At 45.0% G+C, this 23062-nt stretch overlaps 1 protein-coding gene across 25 annotated transcripts; it reads right to left on the reverse strand.

Moving 5' to 3' along the window:
- Positions 1-44: 44 nt before the first annotated feature.
- ZNF266 (zinc finger protein 266) lies at positions 45-23062 on the reverse strand. 25 transcript variants are annotated; one of them, XM_063800305.1, is made up of 10 exons: positions 22948-23062; positions 22562-22649; positions 22250-22313; positions 21517-21687; positions 7506-7659; positions 6662-6744; positions 5950-6076; positions 5272-5352; positions 3105-3193; positions 45-2170 (listed from the first exon to the last, which is right to left on the reverse strand). In XM_063800305.1, exons 5-10 carry the CDS (start codon positions 7528-7530, stop codon positions 725-727), a joined length of 1851 nt encoding a protein of 616 aa, XP_063656375.1. In that variant the 5' UTR covers positions 7531-7659; positions 21517-21687; positions 22250-22313; positions 22562-22649; positions 22948-23062; the 3' UTR covers positions 45-724.

Here is a 23062-nt window from a genome sequence, read left to right on the forward strand (position 1 = left end):
CAGTATTAGTTTCCTAGGGTTGCTGTACAAAATAACAGACTGAATGATTTAACCAAGAGAAATTTATTGCCTCACAGTTCTGGAGCCTGGAAGTGCAATATCAAGGTGGAGACAGGGTTGGTTTCCTCTGGAGGCCATAATGAAAGCATCTGTTCCAGGTCTCTGTCCTTGGCTTGTAGATGGCCATCTTCTGGTGGATCCACACAGTCTTCTCCATGTGTATCCTTCCTTCAGTTTCCCTTATAGGGACACCAGTGATGTCAGATTAGGGATCGAACCCAACAACCTCATTTGAAGTTACTCACCTGTTTGAAAACCCTATGTCCAAATACAGTTATAGTGTAAGGAACTAGGACTTAGGGCTTACAAATATGGAGTGGGGCATCATCCAGACCATACCATTTAAATTGCAGGGTTTCTCTCCAATGTGAGTTCACATACACACATTAAGGTTTGTGGGATTCAGAAAGGTATTCCCAGATTCTCTACATTCATACGGTTTCTCTCCAGTGAGATTTCTGATGTGTTTGGTAAGGCTTGAGAATTCAGCGAAGTCATTTCCACATTCCCTGATGCAGGGTCTTCTCCACTGTGAATTCATATGTGTTCATTAAGACCTGAGATACAAAGTTGCTTCCACATTTTTACATTCATAGGGTTTCTCCCCAGCGAGTTTTCATGTCTTCAGAGAGAACAGGGACACCTTTAGGTTTTCCCACATTCCTTATGCTGACAGTCTCTCATCCGCATGCCTTCTTTCATGATTTCGAAAGGAACTGGAAGAACTGAAGGCTTTCCCACACTCCTTACATTCATAGGGTTTCTCTCCAGTGTGAGTTCGTTCATGTAACTGAAACGAATTGGAGTAACTGAAGGATTTCCCACACTGTTTACATTTGTAGGGTTTTTCTCCAGTGTGGATCCGCATGTGAAGGTTAACACACGTGGGAAACTTAAAGGCTTTGCCACATTCCATACACGTGAATGGTTTTTTGGCGCTGTGGGTCCGCATGTGATTATTAAGACTAGAGGAATGCGTAAATGCTTTACCACATTCCAGGCACTCAAAGGGCTTCTCTCCAGTGTGAATTCTCAAATGTCCACTAAGATTTGAAGAAATAGCAAAGGCTTTCCCACATTTGACACATTCAAAAGGCTTCTCTCCAGTGTGAGTTCTTGTATGTTCACTAAGGCGAGAGGATCTGGCAAAGGCCTTTCCACATTCCTTACATTCATAGGGCCTCTCTCCACTGTGAGTTCGTGCATGCTTAGTAAGGTCTGAGTTCTGAGTGAAGGCTTTCCCACAATCCTTACATTTATAGGGTTTTATTCCAGTGTGAATTCGAAAGTGATCACTGAGGCATGAGGAATTTCTAAAGGATTTTCCACATATCTTACATTCAAAGGGATCCTTTGCAGTGTGAGTTTTTAAATGTTCAGTAAGTTGAGAAGATCTAGTGAAGGCTATCCCACATTCCTTGCATTCATAAGGCTTCTCACCCACATGGATTTTCATATGTTGACTTAAGCAAGAGGAAACAGTGAAGGCTCTCCCACAATCCTTACATTTATAAGGTTTCTCTCCAGTGTGAGTTTTTCTGTGCTGAGTAAGTTGACAAGACCTGGTGAAGGCTTTCCCACACTCCTTACACTCATAGGGATTGTCTCCAGTGTGAGTTCCCATGTGAATATGAAGGTATGCAGAATATCTAAATCCTTTTCCACATTCCTTACATTTGTAGGGTTTTTCTGACCTGTGAGTTGGTATATGCACAGCAAGGTCTGTGGAGTGAATAAAGCCTCTCCCACATTCCTTCCATTCATGGAGACTTTCTCCATTGTGAGTTCTTAAATGTCCCTGAAGGTGTGAATGATTAATGAAGGATTTCCCAGAGTCACTGCAATCAAAAGCTTTCTCTCCTGTGCACGTTCTCTGGCAAACAACATCTGGGTTCAGGCTGAAGGCTTTTCCACACTGACTAAATACAGAACGTTGCTCTCCAGTAGAGGTTTTCTTGTGCAGAGTAAGGAAGTCTACTCCATACAGATGACACTCAAATGTGTTCTCACTATTTTGAGTTCTCACATGTGTCTTAAGGCATGAGTGTTCCCTGGAGACATCTCCACATTGCTTAACATCACTGACCTCCCCTCCGTTGTGGCTTCCTATCTGTTGATAAAGGAATGAATGATGATTAAAGGACTGTTCAGATTGATTAACAGATTCCACTCATCTGAAGAGAGGAACACTGTGATGATTATTATCATGTTTACCATTTTTCATTACACACATATAAGTATGCCCTTTTGATTTCTTTCCAGCGGAATGACAAAAAACTCCTGCCAGGCTGTGCCATCTACTCTAATCTCAAATGTCTGTAGAGTTTTATGAAATTGTCTTAAAAACTCACTAACTAGTTACAAATGTGTACTTGAGGGGAACTCTAAAACACCTAAGTGTTGGCTGGGCACGGTGGCTCACGCCTGTAATCCCAGTGCTTTGGGAGGCCAAGGTGGGCGGATCACCTCAGGTCAAGAGTTCAAGACCAGTCTGGCCAACATGGTGAAACCCTGTCTCTACTAAAAGTACAAAAACTAGCCGGGCATGGTGGCACGTGCCTGTACTCCCAACTACTCAGGAGGGTGAGGCACAAGAATCGCTTGAACCCAGGAGGTGGAGGTTGCAGTGAGCCAAGATCATGCCACTGCATTCCAGCCTGGGCGACAGACCAAGACTCTGTCTAAGAAAAAAACAACAATAAGTGTCAAGCTAGGTTTCAAGCATCCCCAAGTCATCGTATTCTGAGTCTCTCTCCAGAGTCATTATCCCTTTTGGGAATGCTACTTATCTCAAAGAGCTCTCATTCTGCTAATTTTCTTTTTCTTTTAATGTAATTAAATTTAGTTTTTTAGCGCCAAGATCTTGCTACGTTGACCAGGCTGGTCTAGAACTCCTGGCCTCAAGTGATCCTCCCACTTCAGCCTCCCAAAGTGCTGGGATTACAGGTGTGAGCCACCATTCCCACCTTTATTCTGATTTTCTATAATGGAATCCCCAATCATCTCTAAATGTGAAAACTAAGACGTATCCTTGTTAATCTTACCATTTGAATCCCACTGGAGGTTGGCTCCCCCAAAACATCCTGCTGAAGGGCTAACTCTTTGGCTTTAAGTTGCACTTTCCCTTCTGAAGCTGAAGAGAAAAAGAAATGTAAGGGTTTGGAGACATACAGGGTAGACAGATGGAGCTGAAAATGAGAGGGATCATTTGTACTTGTTTTCTTTTTTTCTTGAGACGGTGTCTCACTCTGTTGCCCAGGCTGGAGTGCAATGGCGTGGTCTCAGCTCACTGCAACCTCTGCCTCTCAGGTTCAAGTGATTCTCCTGCCTCAGCCTCCTGAGTAGCTGGGACTACAGGCACATGCCACAACGCCCAGCTAATTTTTGTATTTTTAGTAGAGATGAGATTTCACCATGTTGGCCAAGCTGGTCTCAAACTCCTGACCTCATGATCCACACGCCTCAGCCCCTCAAAGTGCTGGGATTACAGGCATTAGCCACCACACCCGGCCCCTGTATTTGTTTTCAAATTAAACACGGTAACAAAAAACAAACACAAAGACAGATTTGAAGATTGTATATCAAAAATTTGGCAATAATAAGGATATAGCGTCAAAATTTTACATAGTTTACTACAAACTGATTCTATGAAAATTATAAACTGATGGTGAACACAAAGAATATTACCATGGAAGGAAAGTTGAGGAATAGAACAAAAAGCACACATCAAAACAAGGAGCTTGTTTTTTGTTTTTGTTTTTTTTTTTGAGAAAGAGCTTCACTCTTGTCACTCAGGCTGGAGTGCAATAGAACAATCTCGGCTCACTGCAACTTCCGCCTCCCAAGTTCAAGTGATTCTCCTGCCTCAGCCTCCCGAGTAGCTGGGATTACAGGCACCTACCACCAAGCCCAGCTAATTTTTGCATTTTTAGTAGAGACGGGGTTTCAGCATGTTGGCCACGCTGGTCTTGAACTCCTGACATCAGGTGATCCTCCCACCTCGGCCTCCCAAAGTTCTGGGATTACAGACGTGAGCCACCGTGCCAGGCCTTTTTTTTTTTTTTTTTTTTTTTGAGACAGAGTCTTGCTCTCTCACCCCAGCTGGAGTTCAGTGGCACGATCTTGGCTCATTGCAACCTTCGGCCCCGGGGTTCAAGCGATTCTCCTGCCTCAGCCTCCCTAGTAGCTGGGACTACAGGAGTGCGCCACCACGCCCAGCTAATAGTTGTATTTTTGTAGTGATGGGGTTTCACCATGTTGGCCAGGCTGGTCTCAAACTCACGACCTCATGTGATCTGCCCGCCTCAGCCTCCCAAAGTGCTGAGATTATAGGCGTGAGCCACCACACCTGGCCCAAAACAGGAACTTTTAAAGAAGAAACCAACGGGTCCTATCACAGAAAAGAATGAGTAGACAAAGCGTAAAAGTATGAGAAGTTGAAGATTTCTTAACTTCTGAGAAAGAAATGGCCTACCTGGCATGGTGGCTCATGCCTGTAATCCCAGCACTTTGGGAGGCCAAGGCAGGTGGATCACTTGAAGTCAGGAGTTTGGGACCAGCGCGGCCAATGTGGTGAAACCCTCTCTCCACTAATAATACAAAAAATTAACCAGGCGTGGCACACACCTGTAGTCCCGGCTACTCGGGAGGACGAGTACTCAGGAGAATTACCTGAACCCGGGAGGCTGAAGTTGCAGTAAGCCGAGATCGCACCACTGCACTACAGCCTGGGTGACAGTGAAACTGTGTCTCAGAAAAAAATAAAAATAAAAAAAATAATGGCCTCAACACTGTGAGATGAAGCACATCTTAAAAAGTTTCCTCATTATGGCTAAGCGTGGTGGCTCACGCCTGTAATCCCAGCACTTTGGGAGGCCGAGGTGGGCAGATCATGAGATCAGGAGTTTGAGACCACACTGACCAACACGGTCAAACCCCGTCTCTACCAAAAATACAAAAATTAGCCAGGCATGGTGGCGCGAGCCTGTAATCCCAGCTACTCAGGGGGCTGAGGCAGGAGATCAGAAGGCTGAGGCAGGAGAATCGCTTGCACCTGCGAGGCGGAGGTTGCAGTGAGCTGAGACTGTGCCACGGCACTCCAGCCTGGGTGACAGAGTGAGACTCCATCTCAAAAAAAAAAAAAAAGTTTCCTCATTATACTTATAAACATACTGAACTTATTGACCAGGGCAGTCCTTTGTGAACACTCACCTTGGAAATCACCTCTCTGCACTGTCCTAGATTCTTCTTGTTCCAGCCAAGAGATCAGACTGGGTTTGAAGAGCTGATATCCTGTGCACAAAGAAAGATACATTACCAGAAGAGGCTCATGCAAGAGATGATAAATCTTTCCACAACTCAGGAGATATAGTTCCAATGGAAGCAGTGAAATTATTTTAAAAGGGCTAAAAATGCAAATATCGTCTGTCTGTGCCCCCAAAAGATTGGTGATCTCTGATCCCTGAAGCCCAAATCCAGGCTGATGTACACACTTACAAAGCACTAAGACTTTTATCCAAATAGGAAGTTAAGTGAAACAAAGGATCTTCATTCTCATGGGAAACAACTATACATCTCATTCTTCAACATTATAGCACATCAGATTCATGAGAGCTTGTTAAAACACAGATGACAGGGGCCCTGTTGCAGAGTTTCTCACTGAGTATGTCAAAGGTGGAGACTGAGAACATACATCTCCAACAGTGCTGGTGATGCTCTTCATCTGACACCACATTTTGAGAATCACCAAGTAGATGAAACCCTATTAGGGCAGGGACTATGTCTGTTATTTCCCATTGTGTTCAGAGTTGCTATCTCTGAAGTGCAATACAGTAAGTACATAACATAATCTGTTCCATAGTAGGCTACAAGGGATGAGGCCAGTCTTACCTACTGTGGCCAAATTCTTGTAGTTCTCCAGCATCACATCTCTGTAGAGGTTTCTCTGAGTTGGGTCCAGTAAAGTCCATTCTTCTGGGGTGAAGTCCACAGCCAGGTCATCAAAAGTCACTGAATCCTAAACCATCACACACATGCTGGCTTGAGCCACAAAACATGTCTACCAGTGTTCACTGCAAAATGCAATACCTACAGAGTCTGAGGGCTCACATTGCCCACCCCAGGAGGTCCTCTCTATCCACACTCACTCACTGTCAGTCCCCTCCAGTGACACGGCTTGAATGGCACTTCTTACACATGATTGTATCTAACACAACAAGACTGGGAGGTCATCTGATTTCCCTCCACTGCAGCACACTCTTGAGCAGATGCTAGATAAACACTGATGAATGGATCGATTATCTCAAAGGATACTTTCATGTCCCTTACCATGTGTCAGAACACTCAACAAAATAAAAACTATGCAGTTGGGACCATGAGGGAAGACTAATTAATCAATATTGAAATACTGGGATGACATTCAAGGCAAACCCTCACCAATATGACAGGCTCCACTCCTTCCGGGAATTCAACTAGGGACTCAGTCCTTGAAGGAGGCTTTATTTGCTTTAAGAAGCTCTGAAGATAATTCTGTGTAGAAGGAAATGTGTCTACCTGGTGATGCAAGTATGATATTTTGGAGAAGGATATACTTCCTGCATACCTGATAACAATTTGTCAGACAGTCAGCCACCACCCTTTCTACTTCTGTCTTTTCTTGAAGGCAGACTGGGTCCCTGTAAAGACCTCATGGAAAAGAAAGAAGGCATGAGAACCCAGGGCTGACGATAATTCCCACATTCACATACCCCAAAGTCATTCCATCCTACTGTGAGATTCCCATATACTCCTGCACACTCAAGAAAACACAGACATACACACTACCGCTATCAATTCCAGGGCAGTACTGCCTCACGTAAAGGCAAAAAAAAGGATAGTCAGCCATGCTGCCCACTGGGAAAAGGGTAACAGTCTTATTTTACAGATAAGGAAACTTAACCCTGGAAATACACAGCACCTCTTCCCAAAGCACACACAGCAGGGGGCTGATGAAGTATTCTAGCTGGGCGAGATGGCTCACACCTGTAATCCTAGCACTTTGGGAGGTCGAGGCAGGCAGATCACTTGAGGTTAGGAGTTCGAGACCATCCTGGCCAACATGGTGAAACTCCATCTCTACTAAAATTACAAAAAATTAGCTAAGTGTGGTGGCACACGCCTGTAATCCCAGCTACTCAGGAGGCTGAGGCAGGAAAATCGCTTGAACCTGGGAGGCAGAGGTTGCAATGAGCTGAGATCATGCCATTGCACTCCAGCCTGAGCAACAGAGCAAGACTCTGTCTCAAAAAAAAAAAAAAAAAAAGGAACAAAGCATTCCCTAGCCCACATCAGCACCTCAGAAATGAAGCTGCAGCGTGAATGATCAGGCACAGGCCACTGGACTCCATACTGTGTGGGGGGGGACACCTAAAGCAGGGTATCTGAAAATGAACAGAAACAGGACTTACCATAGGACAAATCAGTGGCTGCCATCCCACAGGGCTGATGGCTAAATGTGCTTCAAAGCACCTTTCCTTTACTCCAAGGATCACTCCAGGACAGCTTAGGAATCTACACGGACAGAGGTAACCTCCATTCTCTTTATCCAGGGTTAATGGTATCCTGTTTGTATAAATCATTAATCAACAAGCATTACTTATCAGTCATCAGACACCATTAGCACTCTCTCTGCAGAGCATATAGAGGAAAAGACACTGAAAACGGTGTACACTACAAATAGTAGGAAGACCAACTTCCACTACTGAGGAACAGTGTGTGTCAGAAGTCACACTAGCAGCTTTATATACTCGCTTAATTATCATAACCACCCTTTACAGTAGATATCAATGACCCCTATTTGATAAAGAAAAAATCAGGCCGGGTGCGGTGGCTCACGCCTGTAATCCCAGCACTTTGGGAAACCAAGGCAGGTGTGTCAGTTGAGGTCAGGAGTTCAAGACCAGCCTGGGCAACGTGGTGAAACCCCATCTCTACTGAAAACACAAAAATTAGCTGGGCATGGTAGTGCATGCCTATAAATCCCAGCTACTGAGGAGGCTGAGGCAGGAGAATCGCTTGAACCTGAGAGACAGAGGTCGCAGTGAGCCGAGATCACACCACTGCACTCCAGCCTGGCAACAGAGTGAAACTCTGTCTCAAAAGGAAAAAAAAAAAGAAAAAGAAAAAAAAGAAAACCTACATTCAGACAACACTTGGATTTGGTCCAGAATCATCCAGTTTGGAAGCTGTGAACCAGGACTTGAACACAGGCAATTTTGTCCCTGACACCCAATCTGTGGCTGCTCTTACTTTCCCCACATGACCAGCGTTAGTCTAAACCTGCACAGTACAACACCATGGTCACCACCCACATGTGTTATTGAACACCCACTCCATATAAACCGAGTATGACCCAACAATAGAATGTATTTTAATTTAATAAAATTTATACAATTAAAATAAAATTTAATAAAAATTAATCACAATCTTTAATAAATCAAACACAGAACAACAGTGCAAATGCTGATTGACAGAATGGGATCTGAACGATGAAAATCACTGAAAACTGAACAGTTCATTATCCATGAACCACATACACCCCCACAAGGACGCTACAGCCTTTATTCTACCAATGAGAAGGCTGAAACTCTGAGGTCACACTGGGTTACAGAAACCCCATGTCTAGACTCCTGGTGTAGATTGTACCCACTACCATGGGTTTCAAACTGGGGATCCTTAGGCTGAAGAGGGCCACAAATGTGTTTAATTTGGTGAAATCTAAACCAATTATGTTATTTTAAACTTGAAATATAATTAATGTACAATTAAAAGTACAGATCTTAGGCATTCAGTGGATGAATTTTGACAATCGCATACACTTGCGTAATCAAAAGCCTAAACAAGATGTAAAACATGTTCGTCTCCCCATGAAAACCTTCTTGCCCCTTCCAGTCTATCTTTTCACTCTCAACTCCAGGTAAGCACTCTGTGATTTCCTTCATTTAGCAGACACAACACTGGACAGGTAAATTAGGCAGTGTGCTCATCTCTCGCAAATGTACATCCTATCTTCATTTTTCTCTACTATTTAAATAACATGAGATAAAAATTCTAAAATCTCCCACTGCAACTGTGGACTTGTCTATTTCTTCTTGTGTATCTGTAATGTATACTCCTTTATACATCTTGTAACAACATTACTGGGTAGATAGATACACACATTGAACTTTCCTATTTTTGGAGCAACAAAACCTTTTTTTTTTTTTCTTTTGAGACGGAGTCTCGCTCTGTTGCCCAGGCTGGAGTGCAGTGGCATGATCTCGGCTCACTGCAAGCTCCGCCTCCAGGTTCACGCCATTCTCCTGCCTCAGCCTCCCGAGTAGCTGGGACTATAGGCACCCGCCACCACACCCGGCTAATTTTTTTGTATTTTTAGTAGACACGGGGTTTCACCCTGTTAGCCAGGATGGTCTCGATCTCCTGACTTTGTGATCTGCCCGCCTCGGCCTCCCAAAGTGCTGGATTACAGGCGTGAGCCACTGCACCTGGCCACAACAAAACCTTTTATCATAAGGAACTCTGCGAGTCTCTAGGAATGTTCTTGGATGATGCTGGGTGACACTGCAACTTGCTTTTCTTTGTGGAGTCTCTGTATCTCATGGGCAGCCTTAGGTATCTTTGGGTGCCAATGTTCCCCTTGACCTGGCATGGAGCCTAAAGGCACCCAGTGATGGCTGGACAGACAACTGAGATCCTTCTCAACACTGTTAAAGTACACCCAGACTACAGCCCCATCACAATTCATAACACAATATGCATCTGAGTTCTGAGGAAATGCATTGAACTACTCAAAGAATGCAAGGGTGACAGGAATACTGTCTCTTTCTATGCACTTAGCCACCACCCATGGCCTGTCTGCATACCAAAGACTGGTTTCCCCTGGCCACCTAATGTGGATATTTAGTGCTCTCAGTCTTGTATCCTTACTGGCACCCCAACTTCCTCTGCTCATGAGCACAATAGCCAGGGTTGCCTGCATTCCAGAGGGCTGCTTCCTGCTTTCCCCGAGTCCAATGACTAGCTCTAGCACCCGCTAAAAGTGCAGAGCAGAAGCACTACAGCCCCGCTAAAGGCTGACCCTGAAGGGGGCAGTACTAAAGGAAAATCTTCCGAGTGGCAGAACTTCAGGCAGTGTATTGGCCTGCTTCTGGGTCTGGAGTAAGAGTTGACAAGATGCATGCATACACATACACAGATTCATCAAAAGTTGCCGATGGCTTGGCTGGATGGTCAAAAATGTGGAAGCAACCAGAGTGGTAACAAGGAAACCTAGGAAAAGGTATATGGATGGACATCTCTGAAAGGAAAGATTGTGTCCCACGTGAATGCCTGCCGTGATCCACTAGAAATAGGGCAGACAAAATCACGTGCTCTAAAGATACCTTGTACTTTTCCTAGCTGCACTTCAGTGCTTGCTCAATGGGCCCATTAAAAAATGTTCATGACAGCAGGGATAAAGGCTATGTGTGGGCTCAGCAATAAGGACTTCCCCTTACCAAGTCCGACCCAGCTAACATTACTGCTGGGCCTAATCTCCTGAAAGCAGAAATCAACACTGAGCATCCCATACAGCACCATTCCTTAGAGGAGACCAGCCAGCCATGCTGTAATGGGCCCTCTTCTATCAGGAAATTGTCAAAGACTCATCCCCACCAGAACAGACTCACGTTCCGGTGTGGATCTGCCTTTCGACTAGTTAGGCTTCTGCTGACACCACCACCCACGGAATCACAACATGCTTTATCAGTAGTCATGGCCTCCACACAACAGAGTTTCTAAACAAGCAAAGCATTTGACTGCAGAGGAAGTGCAACAATGGAAGCATGTCCTTGAAATCAACTGGTTCCATCACACACCCCATCACTCAGAAGCAGTGGATCTACATGAAAAGTGGAATCGCATACTGAAAACTCAGTTATAGGGCCAAATGGGGGACAACCCTTAGAAAGGAATTCTGACTCAAAGGTCAAGGTGTACGCTTTGAGTCATAAAGCCTTCCATGGTACTGTCTCCCAGAGTCAGAATACATGGGTCCAAGAATTGATGAGTAGGCCAGGCGCGGTGGCTCATGCCTGGAATCCCAGCACTTTGGGAGGCCGAGGCAGGTGGATCGTTTCAGGTCAGGAGTTCGTGACCAGCCCGGCCAACATGGTGAAACCCCGTCTCTACTAAAAACACGAAAAATTAGCTGGGCATGGTGACACATGCCTGTAATCCTAACTACTTGGAAAGCTGAGGCAGGAGAATGGCTTGAACCCGGGAGGTGGAGGTTGCAGTGAGCCGAGATTGTGCCACTGCACTCCAGCCTGGGCGACAGAGCAAGACTCCATCTCAAAACAAAACAAAAAAATAGAATTGATGGGTGAAGGTGGAATTAACTCCACTGACAGAAGTTTGCTTTTATTCCCAGCAACTCAGAGCACTGCTGGTCTGGAGAGCTTCTTAGACCCTAGAGGAAAATGCCTCCCCCAGGGGGCACGGTTATGGTTCTAATGCATTGGAACAGGAGACTGCCACTTGGCCCTTTTGGGCTTCATATACCACTAAACCAAGAGGCAAAAAAAAAAAAAAAGAAAAAAGTTAATCTACTGGCTGGAGTGGTTAATCCCAATTATCAAAGGAAAACTGTGGCACTGCTAGACAATTGAGGCAAGGAGGATGAAGTGATGAAGTGTAGAACCTCCGAGTACTTCTATACTCCATAGAAAAGGTTAATGGAAAACCACAACTGAACGAAAGCAGGACAACAGAGGATTCGGACTCTGGGCGAACGAAGATTTGGATCGCTCCTCCCTGGTACAAAACCTGGAGCAGCTGAGGTTCAAGTGGAGGGCAGGGAAAATACGGAATTAGTCACTGAAGAAGTAAACCATGGACATCAACTACAACCTCAAGACCAGTGACAGAAACAAGAAATGTAGTTTTGCATGTTTTCTCTCTGCTTGTTATACGTATGTGTGTTTATATCCATGTGTTTGTTTATTTAAATGAACCATTTACTTCTATCTTTTTCCCACTTTTATTTTATATACACATTATTAGAGGTTACATTTATAATTTTGTCTTTAAGAAACAGAATAGTTAGAATGGGACTAAATTTGAGGAGTAATTGACATGGCGTGCCATGGGAATACAAAGGACTGTGTGAACTGCGCATCTGCTCCTTTGGGGGTGGGTGAGGACTTCTTCCCTCATATCTTCTTAGGTAGGAATATAGACTTGTTTAATTATTCCAAAGAAATTCCTATGTGTGTAGGAGAGTGCATATGGATGGTACAGAACCAAAAGTGAAATATGCCAGTTAGCTGTTTATTTATCTCAGCTCCAATACCCCCATCGTCTTTGTCTTAGTTAAAACTTCCCCTGCCTGTGTAGCTGTTTGTTATACAGCCTGCTTGTTCCTCACCTCACTGGCCCCAAATCCAACACATCTCACAGCTGCTGACTACAGTGAAACTTAGTGGCCAACACCAGAGTCATATAAATAAGAACTTTCCTTTGTGCAACCAATCCACAACCCCCAAAGGAAGTCCTGAGGGATAACGTCCATGCACCTTAATAACGCAAGGCCCAACAGGTCCTCTCTCATTCCTATCCCACAGGTTGAACACCCGGCTGTCTCTGGACTTCCATCAGCCCCCGAGAGCAGCCTCCCATCCTGGGGATCTGTGAGTAGGAGGATGCTTCTGACATTTCATGTGTTTTGTTGTGCTGCCTCCTCTACATCTTGCCCGCCCAACACACTGGAATGTAACTCTCCTCCCGGTCTGGGTAGGGCTAGAATTTGCAGCCACTCTTCAGAGAGAGAGAGACCCCCTAGACCAAAACAGAGGAAAATATATTCAGTGTGGTGAACAGGGTGTGTGGTCACAACCTGAGGGACACAAGACCAGGCCTTCAGATTGCTCTTGGCCTGTTTACTACCTGGCCCACTCACATGGCTGATGCCATATGGGAGGGCTCCACAGCCTGCTGGGGTACCTCTCTGCTGCTGTGCATTGCTGCCTGTTGTCTCTGTGGAGCACTGCCAATACTCCCATCCCTAAATTGGGTGGGTCCTCCATAGTCCAAGCGCTCCCTAGGACTCACCAACTGCTAGCCTTAAGAGGGCAAGAGGGGCACGACAGTCACTATCCAAGACTGCTGTCACTTCCCCAAATAGGAACTGCTGGGCTGGAGGAAGCCAACTGTATTCCCAAGGCCTCACTCTGGCATAACGGGCTTGCTACTGAGAGGCAGAAGGGGTAAGGCAGGCGCTGGGCCAGTCAAAGGGTTAGCGGAGTGCAAGAGGAAGACCGGCATTCTGACTGCCCACTGTATGGATAAGCAGTACAGACGAGGCCACCAGACTTCCCACTCCGACAACAGTAGCAACCCCTTCACTGGGGAGATGACGGCACCTCGCTGGCAAGGTTGCTGTTGGGGTCTGCTATCCCCAGGACACTGCCTTCCATTGCATCTGTTGCTCTACGCCCCCACCCTGACAAGGTCAACTGGGCACCCTAGAGAGAAAGGCGGCTGCCTACAAAGGGGTCAGATGGGAAGCACAAATGGAGGCCAGAGGACCAGGGGCCACTCGGGACCACGGGGAGCTTGTCAGGTAAACAAAGGAAAAAATATTTTAGCCACCTGGAGATACAAGCCATTCTGAAGATTTCACTTAGAAGAAAAAAATAGAGGGAAAGAAACTGATTGTCTTGAGGTCTGGAGTTCCCAGTCCTCTGTTGCCTAGAAGCACTGGGCGCCTTACCCCTCCTTCTTTTCCTCTTATCAACCAGAGACAGAAATTAAGAACCCTTCAGGCAGTTAAAAGTCTAAGACCAAAAAAAAGGAAAAAAAGCCTCGAGATTTAGGAGGTTACAAGTTCAAGAAAAAAAAAAAAGAGGAACTTTTTGAACTTTAAGTACTAAACAAATGCCAGGTCTAACAAACATAATCCCGCTGGCCCTAGATTACTGAATGATTTAAACACAGACCATGAGACATGGGGAAAAAAATAAAAGGTAATTAGACTAACTAACATTTGGTAAAATGTACCAATTAACAAAACTGCATAGGCCTACTCAATCTGGGGCTCAAATTACACTTATACCTGGGGATCCCACTAAATTCAAACATTGTGCTCCCTAAAATCTTAAAAGGGTAACTAAATACAGGAGAAAAAAAATAGGTACGCCTCGCTTTAACTGTAGCCTTGCTTAAATCTCCCATAGTCATAGTACCCATGGCCCTAAAATATTCCATATTAGGTATAAATATGCTAACATAATAAATAACAAATTAAAATTAAAGTGAGACTTTGACACTTACAAATTGGCTTGATAAAATGGGACCCCATGGATAATCAGTTGAAATATTTCACATGGCCCAATGTAAGTTACAACAGGGCCTCAAGGATGAAAACTTCTATAAAACCTAATTAATGAAGGGGTGATTATCCCTACTGCTTCTCCATTTGACAGCCCAATTGTGCCTGCTCTTGAATCTGAAAAAGAAAATAAAGGGCACCTCATGCTGGATTACTACAGCCTTCATACTGTGGTCCCATCCATCAAGGTGCCCACACCCAATATTATTAAAACTCCTGATTTTATTCAATAAACAACCAATAACTTTTGTGCTTTTAATTATAAATTTGACCAACATGTTTTTTTTTTTTTTTTTTTTTTCTGAGATTGAGTCTTGCTCTGTCACCCAGGCTAGAATGCAGTGGCACAATCTCGGTTCACTGCAACCTCCGCCACCCAGGGTTCAAGGGATTCTATTGCCTCAGCCTCCCGAGTAGCTGGGATTACAGGTGTGCGTCACCATGCCCAGCTAATTTTTTTTTTTTTTTTTTTTTTAAGTAGAGACAGGGTTTCCGCATGTTAGGCCAGGCTGGTCTTGAACTCCTGACCTCAAGTGATCTGCCCACCTCGGCCTCCCAAAGTGCTGGGATTACAGGTGTGAGCCACCACACCCGGCCTGGACAACATGCCCTGTTCAGTGCCTATTTCAACAGCCTCTCAGCTGCAGCTTGCCTCTCCCTCCGATGGGACACAACACACCTTTTCCAGGCTACCCAACAGATCTGTCATCACATACGATCTTTGCAAACGAGATCTTAACAACATCCACCTTCTCCAGGAACACAGGTATGCACCGCACCGATAACAGCCTTCCCCAAGGAAACTCTTGACATGTCATTAAGGGGAAGTAATTCCAGTATCTTTTAGTAATTTTTGGGTTCTGGTGGCAACATATTCCTGATTTACAAATTATAATTTAAATTAAAATCAACAAGCACTCCTATTAATGCCTCGAAGAAACAAAAAAGAAAACGGGGGGAAAAAATCAACTCCCTAAAAGGACTCCCTTCATGCTAGAGACTGGCAACTTTTTAAATGCCTGCTGGAGTCTCTAGACCACTTACGATGGTCATTAGCTGCCCCAGGCCGTCTAGGAGAGACTGCCCCTCCTGACTTCCTGTTATTCACCAGTAAAACAAGTGACTGGCCATCTACTGGGCTCTCCTGGAAACAGAGGATCTCACAGACCTGAGCCTGTGATCCTCCTATGCAGCTGCCCACTGTGCTCTGGGTCAGGGAAACAACCCCCCATAAGCTCTGCCTGGCCACTGAGGCCTCCTTAGGCCACGATGAAGCCAATCTCAGGCCCTTGGGTCTAATCCACCCGCAGGAGGCAGTGGCTTCCCCTGTTCTCAGTCCCTTGCCTGATGCCAGGGTGCTGAAGGTGGTCACTCCTCCCTCCCACAGGTCCCCTGACTACCTGGAAAGCCCCTGGGATTAACTAAGTGAACACTAATGGGAGTTCATAGACTGTGCAAAGGCCACTGCTGACCATTATAAGTGATGGGGCTCAGTGGAATGCTGCTGCCTTCCATCCCTTAGCCAGGATGTCCCTAATAAAGGACAGGACCCAAGAAACAACGTGCCTGGCCAAACTTCAGGCAGCTGTCTTAGCACTGGATGCCCAGGTCAACAAACCGACCCACCTTCTTCATGGTTACAATAAACTATTGGGTCATTACCTAAAAACTGTCCCTTCCAGGGTGGGAAAAAAATAAATAAATAAAACCCTGGGAATCTCTTGTCTGACAGATACCCGAAATATAAAGCAAAATCCCATACCTCTCCAAACACTAAAGGCACAATACAAGACCTTGCCAGGACACTACTTATTCCCTTCGGAGTTACAGACATTATTAGTAACCTACATATATGTTTCACTTCTTTTTTGTCAATTTAATTTTTTTTTTTAAGAGGCAGGGTCTCGCTATGTTGCCCAGGCTGGTCTCAAACTCCTGGGCTCAAGCAATCCTCCCACTTCGGCCTCCCAAACTCCTGGGATTACAGGGGTGAGCCACTGTGCCCAACCCATGTTTCATTTCTTAAAATACATAATGCTAGCGCCTCGAAAAATATATTCAATAGAACTTTCATTTCCCTAATAGGTCTCAGATAACTGGTTTCACTGAAAGACAGAAAAATGTCCTCAAATAACTACTTTTCAAATTCCAGTCCAAAAAACAAACTCCTGAAATTCTCTATCATGCTCTAGGGCTTAACTTATTTTCAATCTTGCCCCCATCCCACAAACACTGAAGGCCAAATCGAGGGTGCACAGTCGCCTGGGACTTACTAACATTAGATTGTCCCAGAGGCCCGGCAGCTGCTCATCTGATAGGGGACCCATCTGAACCTAAACTTCCACCAAAAGACAGAAACAAAAACATGTTGTCAGGTACAGCTACATATCATTCTGTTAACGGTTCGTCTTACTAGGTGCTTTGTTGGTTTACAACCTGGAGGGCCACATCTACTTCAACGGGTATCCACTTTATACCCCAGTGACATCCTAGACGACCTTGTCCTAGCCCAAAATATCACCGCTGGAAACAACATTGCCTCCAGCAACACAGCCCTGAACCAAGACTCTGATGGTGGAGATGACTCCACCATTACACTAAAACCTCCACACAGTGACATCCGTGGACTGCCTCTCCTAAAACACAAATGGACACAGAACATTTTTTTCTTTCTGAACTGTCTGCTTAGCCCCTGATCCTGGTAGAGTACTTGCATTCTGCTCAAATGTGCACACCCACATACCCAAGCCTGAAGGAAAATCTGGTAGGAGTTACTAAAATTAATGGAGATTACTGTTTTCCCCAAGAGGCACCTGCCTCATGGCGGTAAACTCCTTAACCCCAGGGAGGGGACCACCTACTCCATGATGCCTTCTAATGAAGAAGGAATTCATGAATTTTACAAGTACAATCAAAGACAACCAAAAATTTTTACTTTTTCCTGCAAAAGCTAAGTGTAGCGTAGCCCCTCCTCCTACCCCACCCCCCTACCCAGTAGCCTAAGACAGAAGAATACTAACTGCCTGTTTTTCCTTCTGTGCTCAGCCAGCCTTATCTGTACTTGCTAGTTTCACACTCCTTGAGGCTCAGTGAGTTCCTGCTTCACCTCCCTAGCGCAGCTGCAAAGTTACAAGGTTAATACAGAAACATGGTTTCCCAGGGATGTGGAACATGTAGTATAGATAAACGTAAAAGACTGATCAACTGCCTTCGTTCTCGCTTCTGTAAGTACGCTTCCTGTATCAGCAGCTCCCGGCCAGAGTGCTTTAAGGGTGGCTGCTTTCTTTGTCCAGGGCTCAGACTTTCCTGGATGCTAGTCCTCCTGAGCCAGGTGATCACCTTTTAAAGACCTTTCCTGAACTCACTCTGTTCAGTCTCTCCCATCTTTGATCGTCCCGCAACACTACTACCCTTCTCACTTTCTATCTTGACCTCCAGCCTTGCCTATCCAACCACAACCACTCCTGCCCCTTGGTTACCCACAATACCACTAACCTTTACATATGCTTTACTAAATCATCAGCTCATACCCTCCAACATAACTGCCCTACATCTATTTTTAGGCCTGACATAAGTTATTTGGAACCCAGTCAGACCCCATCACCTTTGGCTTACTTAAAACTTTCCCCTCCCTGTGTGCTGTTCGTGACATAGCCTACTTGTTCCTCACCTCACTGACCCCAAACCCAACACACCCCACAGCTGCTGACCATAATGAAACCTACTGGCCAACATCAGTCATGTAAATCAGTTCTCCCCACTGCTCAGGTCTACCTAATCCACAACCACGCTGGGAAAGCCTGAGGGATAAGGCCCATGGACCAAAACAAAGGCACAGTCCCACAGGTCCTCTCTGTCTCATTCCCCACCCACTGGTTAGCACCCGGCTGTCTCCTGACTTGCTGTCAGGACCTCAAGGGCAACCCTCTTCTCGCGGATCTGTGAGAAATAAAATGCTTCTGCTACTTGATGTGTTTTGTTGTGTTGCCTTTTCTGTATCTAACCTGCCCAACACAACAGAACACCTCTCCTCTTGGTCGGGACAGAGGTAGAATTTACAGCCACTCTCCAGAGACAGAAGCCTCAGGACCTAATTAGAGGAACATACTAAAAGGGGACATGGGATGGACACTGCACAAGGGAGCGTTGCCTGCTGGATACAATTGCGACACGGTGGTCAGCAGTGTGGGTGTGAGGGCATTGGAGGGTGCTCTGTCCACGCCATATGCCCAGAACACAGTCCTTAGGATACCACAAAACCCTGGCCCAGTCACCACCACCCTGTGGCCCTCCTAATATGGACGCCACATGCTCAAAGGACTCCCACTAGCAGAGGCACCCTCTGCACATGTGCCGACTGGCTTGATGGCTTGTGTCCCTCATGACACAGACAATGCGCATGCCAGGATGCATGCTGCTGCATGACCTGTACCCCAAAGGTTTGTTCCCAAAGGCCTCTGAACGTGAACACTGAAGTCCCAGGCCTTGCAAACAAAGTGGCATCCAAATTTCCTGTGCATAGCTGCCCATCACCATCAGTGTGAGTGTGCCCCAGAGGTGTGTTTGTCACAGCACTTCCAGGGCAGACACGAACCAGTCCAAGCCTCATAGCTACAGTGGTGTCCTGACTCCCCCTACAGGCTGACCCACCCATTGCAGCTGGCCTTTGCCTTGAAACACTGCTTCAATCTTCCCTAAGGACTATGACTAACTCCCGCCTGAGTAACCCAGCAAACTTCACCATCCAGTGGGCTACAGCCACACTGTGGCCAAATACTGTAATATGACCCCAGAGATCCCCACCTGCTGGCATTCATACCCCTGGATAACACCCTCCTGTTGAGCGCACGCACAACCTTTGACCAGTTTCTAACAGAAGAATAAGCAAAAATGAAGAGAATGCAGATGTAATTGAGGTCTCAAGTCAGTTGGGTTTTGTTTTGTTTTGTTTTTAGACAGGGTCTCACTCTGGTTGCCCAGGATGGAGTGCAGTAGCGCAATCTCGGCTCACTGCAGCCTTCACCTCCCTGGTTCAAGTGATTCTCCTGCCTCAGTCTCTCAAGTGGCTGGGATTACAGGCACCCACCACCATGCCCGGCTAATTTTTGTATTTTTTTAATAGAGTCGGGGTTTCACCATGTTGGCCAGGCTGGTCTTCAACTCCTGACCTGAAGTGATCCACCCACCTTGGCCTCCCAAAGTGTTGGGATTACAGGCGTGAGCCACTGCACCTGGCTTACTTTTATCTTGATACACATACTGTATACATTACTGTTGCTGTAGGGCATGTATGTGTATAAACCTAGTATGTACTGCCAATAGTTTTTGAAATTGGTTTGCCAATACACTCTCCAAAAAGCAGTATATGCACATCCTCAGCAACTTTATATCAGAATCCCCATCAATGATTTCACTACATGCGGCTAGTTCACTGGAACCCCTAAGTGCCAAACAGAGAAAATGTATAGAATTTAAGTCTTCACTTAAAGTCATCAGCAGGTTCTTGGAAACTGAGACTTTAAGCGAAATGACATACAACAAAGCGAATTTTTTCACATGCTAATTGATATAAGCGAGTTAAGCTCCTACAGCATATTTCTGGTCACAAAAACATCACTAAACTTCTAAATAAAGACCCCAAACACTTCTAATATTAAATATTGAAATAAATGTGAAATATATATACATTTAAGAAAGACTAATAAAAATAGGCTATTTATCCAATTTTTGATGAATTGGTATGTGATGGCAGTTAACAGTGGTGGGTTAAATCAACAAATAAATGTTTCCAAAGCAAAAACTCTAAGGACCACCTCCTACCACCAAGAAGCTCAAAAACAATAACAAATGGGGCCAGCTTGCTAAGTGGTACCATTTACTGTTGTACAGTTGTATCATTATCAAATGTTTTAGGAATTTTTATTTTACAATAGTTTGTATTCATTCATTCATTCTCCAATCCACCTATTCCAGTTCCAGAATGAAAATGGCCAGAGCCCATCCTAACAGCTCAGGGCACACACACACATAGTGGGACAATTTAGACACACCAATTAAGCTAACATGTGCATCTTTGGCATGTGGGAAGAAACCAGAGTACCCAGAGAAAACCCATGCAGACATGGGAAGAACGTGCAGAATCTACAGAGTGGCTCTACTGGAATCTGATTTTTTTTCCGTCATCGATGTTATAATTAACAGACATTATTCTAAGATCTGTTGTATTTCCAGGCCATGTGGCCCCTTCACAGCTTTTTGGCAGCCCACATTGGCAGGTGAGTTTTCTGGTCATTTACTTACATGGATTGTATCAAGCCAACCCCCTAGGTGTATGAGTGTCTATAAGGAGTCACGCAGAGTGCTTACTCTGGACATTCCTTCAGGGAAACGAAGGACTAATTTAGGTAGGAGAAGGAACCCAAAAGTGAATTGAAAAAAACAACGAGAGAAGTTTTGTCTGTTTATGAATATACATATTTCCTAAGACTAATAATTAACATCAGTGAATTTTCATGGAGAGCTTATTTTTCAGTGATCAAGCACTGATTCTCATTAATCCCTTGAATTAATTTCTTATTCATGTAATTAAAACACATTCATGCTTCTCCTATTTTCCCTTGATTTACATCATTTGTCAGATATCACTTACTTTGGCCAGGCACAGTGGCTTATACCTGTAATCCCAGCATTTTGGGAGGCCGAGGTGGGTGGATCACTTGAGGTCAGGAGTCTGAGACCAGACTGGCCAACATGGTGAAACCATCTCTACCCAAAAAAAAAAAAAAAAAATACAAAAATACAAAAATTAGCCAGGCATGGTGGCGCACACTTGTAATCCCAGCTACTAGGGTGGCTGAGGCAGGAGGATGGCTTGAAAACCCAAGAGGTGGAGGTTACAGTGTTTCAGTGAGCCGAGATCCTGCCACTGCACTGGAGCCTGGGCAACAGCGAAACTCTGTCTCCAAAAAGGTATCACTTACTATTTCCTGTCATACATTTAAGGTTAAATTATCCCACCACATTGTTTCCCCAACCAAAGAAAGAATACTGACTCTGTCAAACCTGGGAGTAATCTTTGATGCACTCTTCTCTCTCACCATAGAAGTGGAGTCAGCCAATTCACAGAATGCTTTGCCCAGCTGTTATTTCCTTCCCCTTCAATATGGCTAAATCATACCATATTTTTGGTCTCAGCTTGCATATCACTCTTTTCTTAGCATTGCCTATTCCAAAGAAAAATAGAGAAAATAATTCTGTCCTCTACTTTACTTACAGACCCTCATCAATTTGTAATACACTTATTTGCTTGGTTACATGACAGCCTCCTCCACTAGTTTACAACCTCCCTAAGAACAGCCCTAGGCTGAATTTTTTTACTATGCCTTAATTAACCATTCAGACACTCATCCATTTACAGGATACACCAATAAATGAAGGATACATTTAAACACGGCACAGAATACAATCAGAACTACCAAAATGTATAACTTTCTGAAAGAACGAGTGACTGCGCAAAAAGACAATATAACGGATAAACAGTGTCTGCTAGTTTTAAAGAGACTAAAAGACATGAAACTTGGATACGTAATAGATCCCAAAACAATCAAAACCATATATTGGAACAAAGTGGAGAACTGTACCTTTTTACACAGGGTACATATTAACAACATTTAAAATTTTCTGGGTTAATAGTATTATGGTTTTAAAAGGACATGTCTTTATCCATAGGACACGTATTACCAAGCATTTAAACCTTAAGTGTCACGCCTGCAATGTTCAACTTACTTCAAAGCCTCCATTCCTTCTTCCTAAAAGCCCCTGTTTTGAAGCTCTGTGGGGAGGTACAGGCCTAGGAAGTTCAGATAAAAAGAATAGCTGAGTATTCTTGCTTTTCTTCAGTAGAAAGACTTCTGGTCTACAAACGTTTATATTCACACAGAGAAATAACCACACCCCAGATACCTAAAAAATAGCTTTATGTTTCTACCTGAATGTAGTGTGTCAAAAGTAAATACAGGATGCGCAAAGAGAAAAACAAATTCTCAGATAAAACAGGAGGAAGAAGCCCCCGAAACCAACTTTCACCCCAGTACTCACCGCGACGAGCTGGACTCGCCAGGTACGGGAAATTGGGGGGATGAAGGACCACAGTCAACCTGATTCGAACGACGAAAACTCGTTGTTTCTGGGAAAAAAAAAGTCACAAAGAATTGCTTTGGAGGAGTTTGAAGCGGCAATCACCGTGTTTGCAAAAATCCTGAGGAAGCGCCCTTACGACAGATCCCGAAACGGCTCCTGGCCCAGGGCCGTCGCAGTGACAACTCGAGTGGCTTTTTGAACCTGGCGGCGCCAGGAGGACCCGCGCGGCCCCGGCGGACGCGAGCGGAGCAGGCAAGGTCTCTCTAAGGAGGCCCCTCGGCGGCCTGGGGCAAACCGGTACTTTCGCCACCCCTTCCACCGCTGGCTCCCACCCGTCATCCGACCTCGCCAAAGCTGTATTAAGCTCGAACGCCACCAGGAAGAAAACGGGTTTGGCTGCGCGGAGAAAGCGCCGGAAAACACAGCAGCGCTCCGCTGACGTCACTTCCGCCTCCAGCC

This window comes from Pan troglodytes, chromosome 20 (assembly GCF_028858775.2).
Source record: "Pan troglodytes isolate AG18354 chromosome 20, NHGRI_mPanTro3-v2.0_pri, whole genome shotgun sequence".
In the NCBI taxonomy this organism is placed as follows: domain Eukaryota; kingdom Metazoa; phylum Chordata; class Mammalia; order Primates; family Hominidae; genus Pan; species Pan troglodytes.

Coding starts and splice junctions, on each gene's coding strand:
- ZNF266 (XM_063800298.1), bottom strand. CDS start 21,564: ATGGTGAGAGAGAAGAGTGCATCAAAGATTACTCCCAG. Junction 7,660..21,526: donor GCATCAAAGATTACTCCCAG/GTTTGACAGAGT, acceptor TTATACAAACAG/GATACCATTAACCCTGGATA. Junction 3,194..5,271: donor GCAGAGAGGTGATTTCCAAG/GTGAGTGTTCAC, acceptor TTTTCTCTTCAG/CTTCAGAAGGGAAAGTGCAA.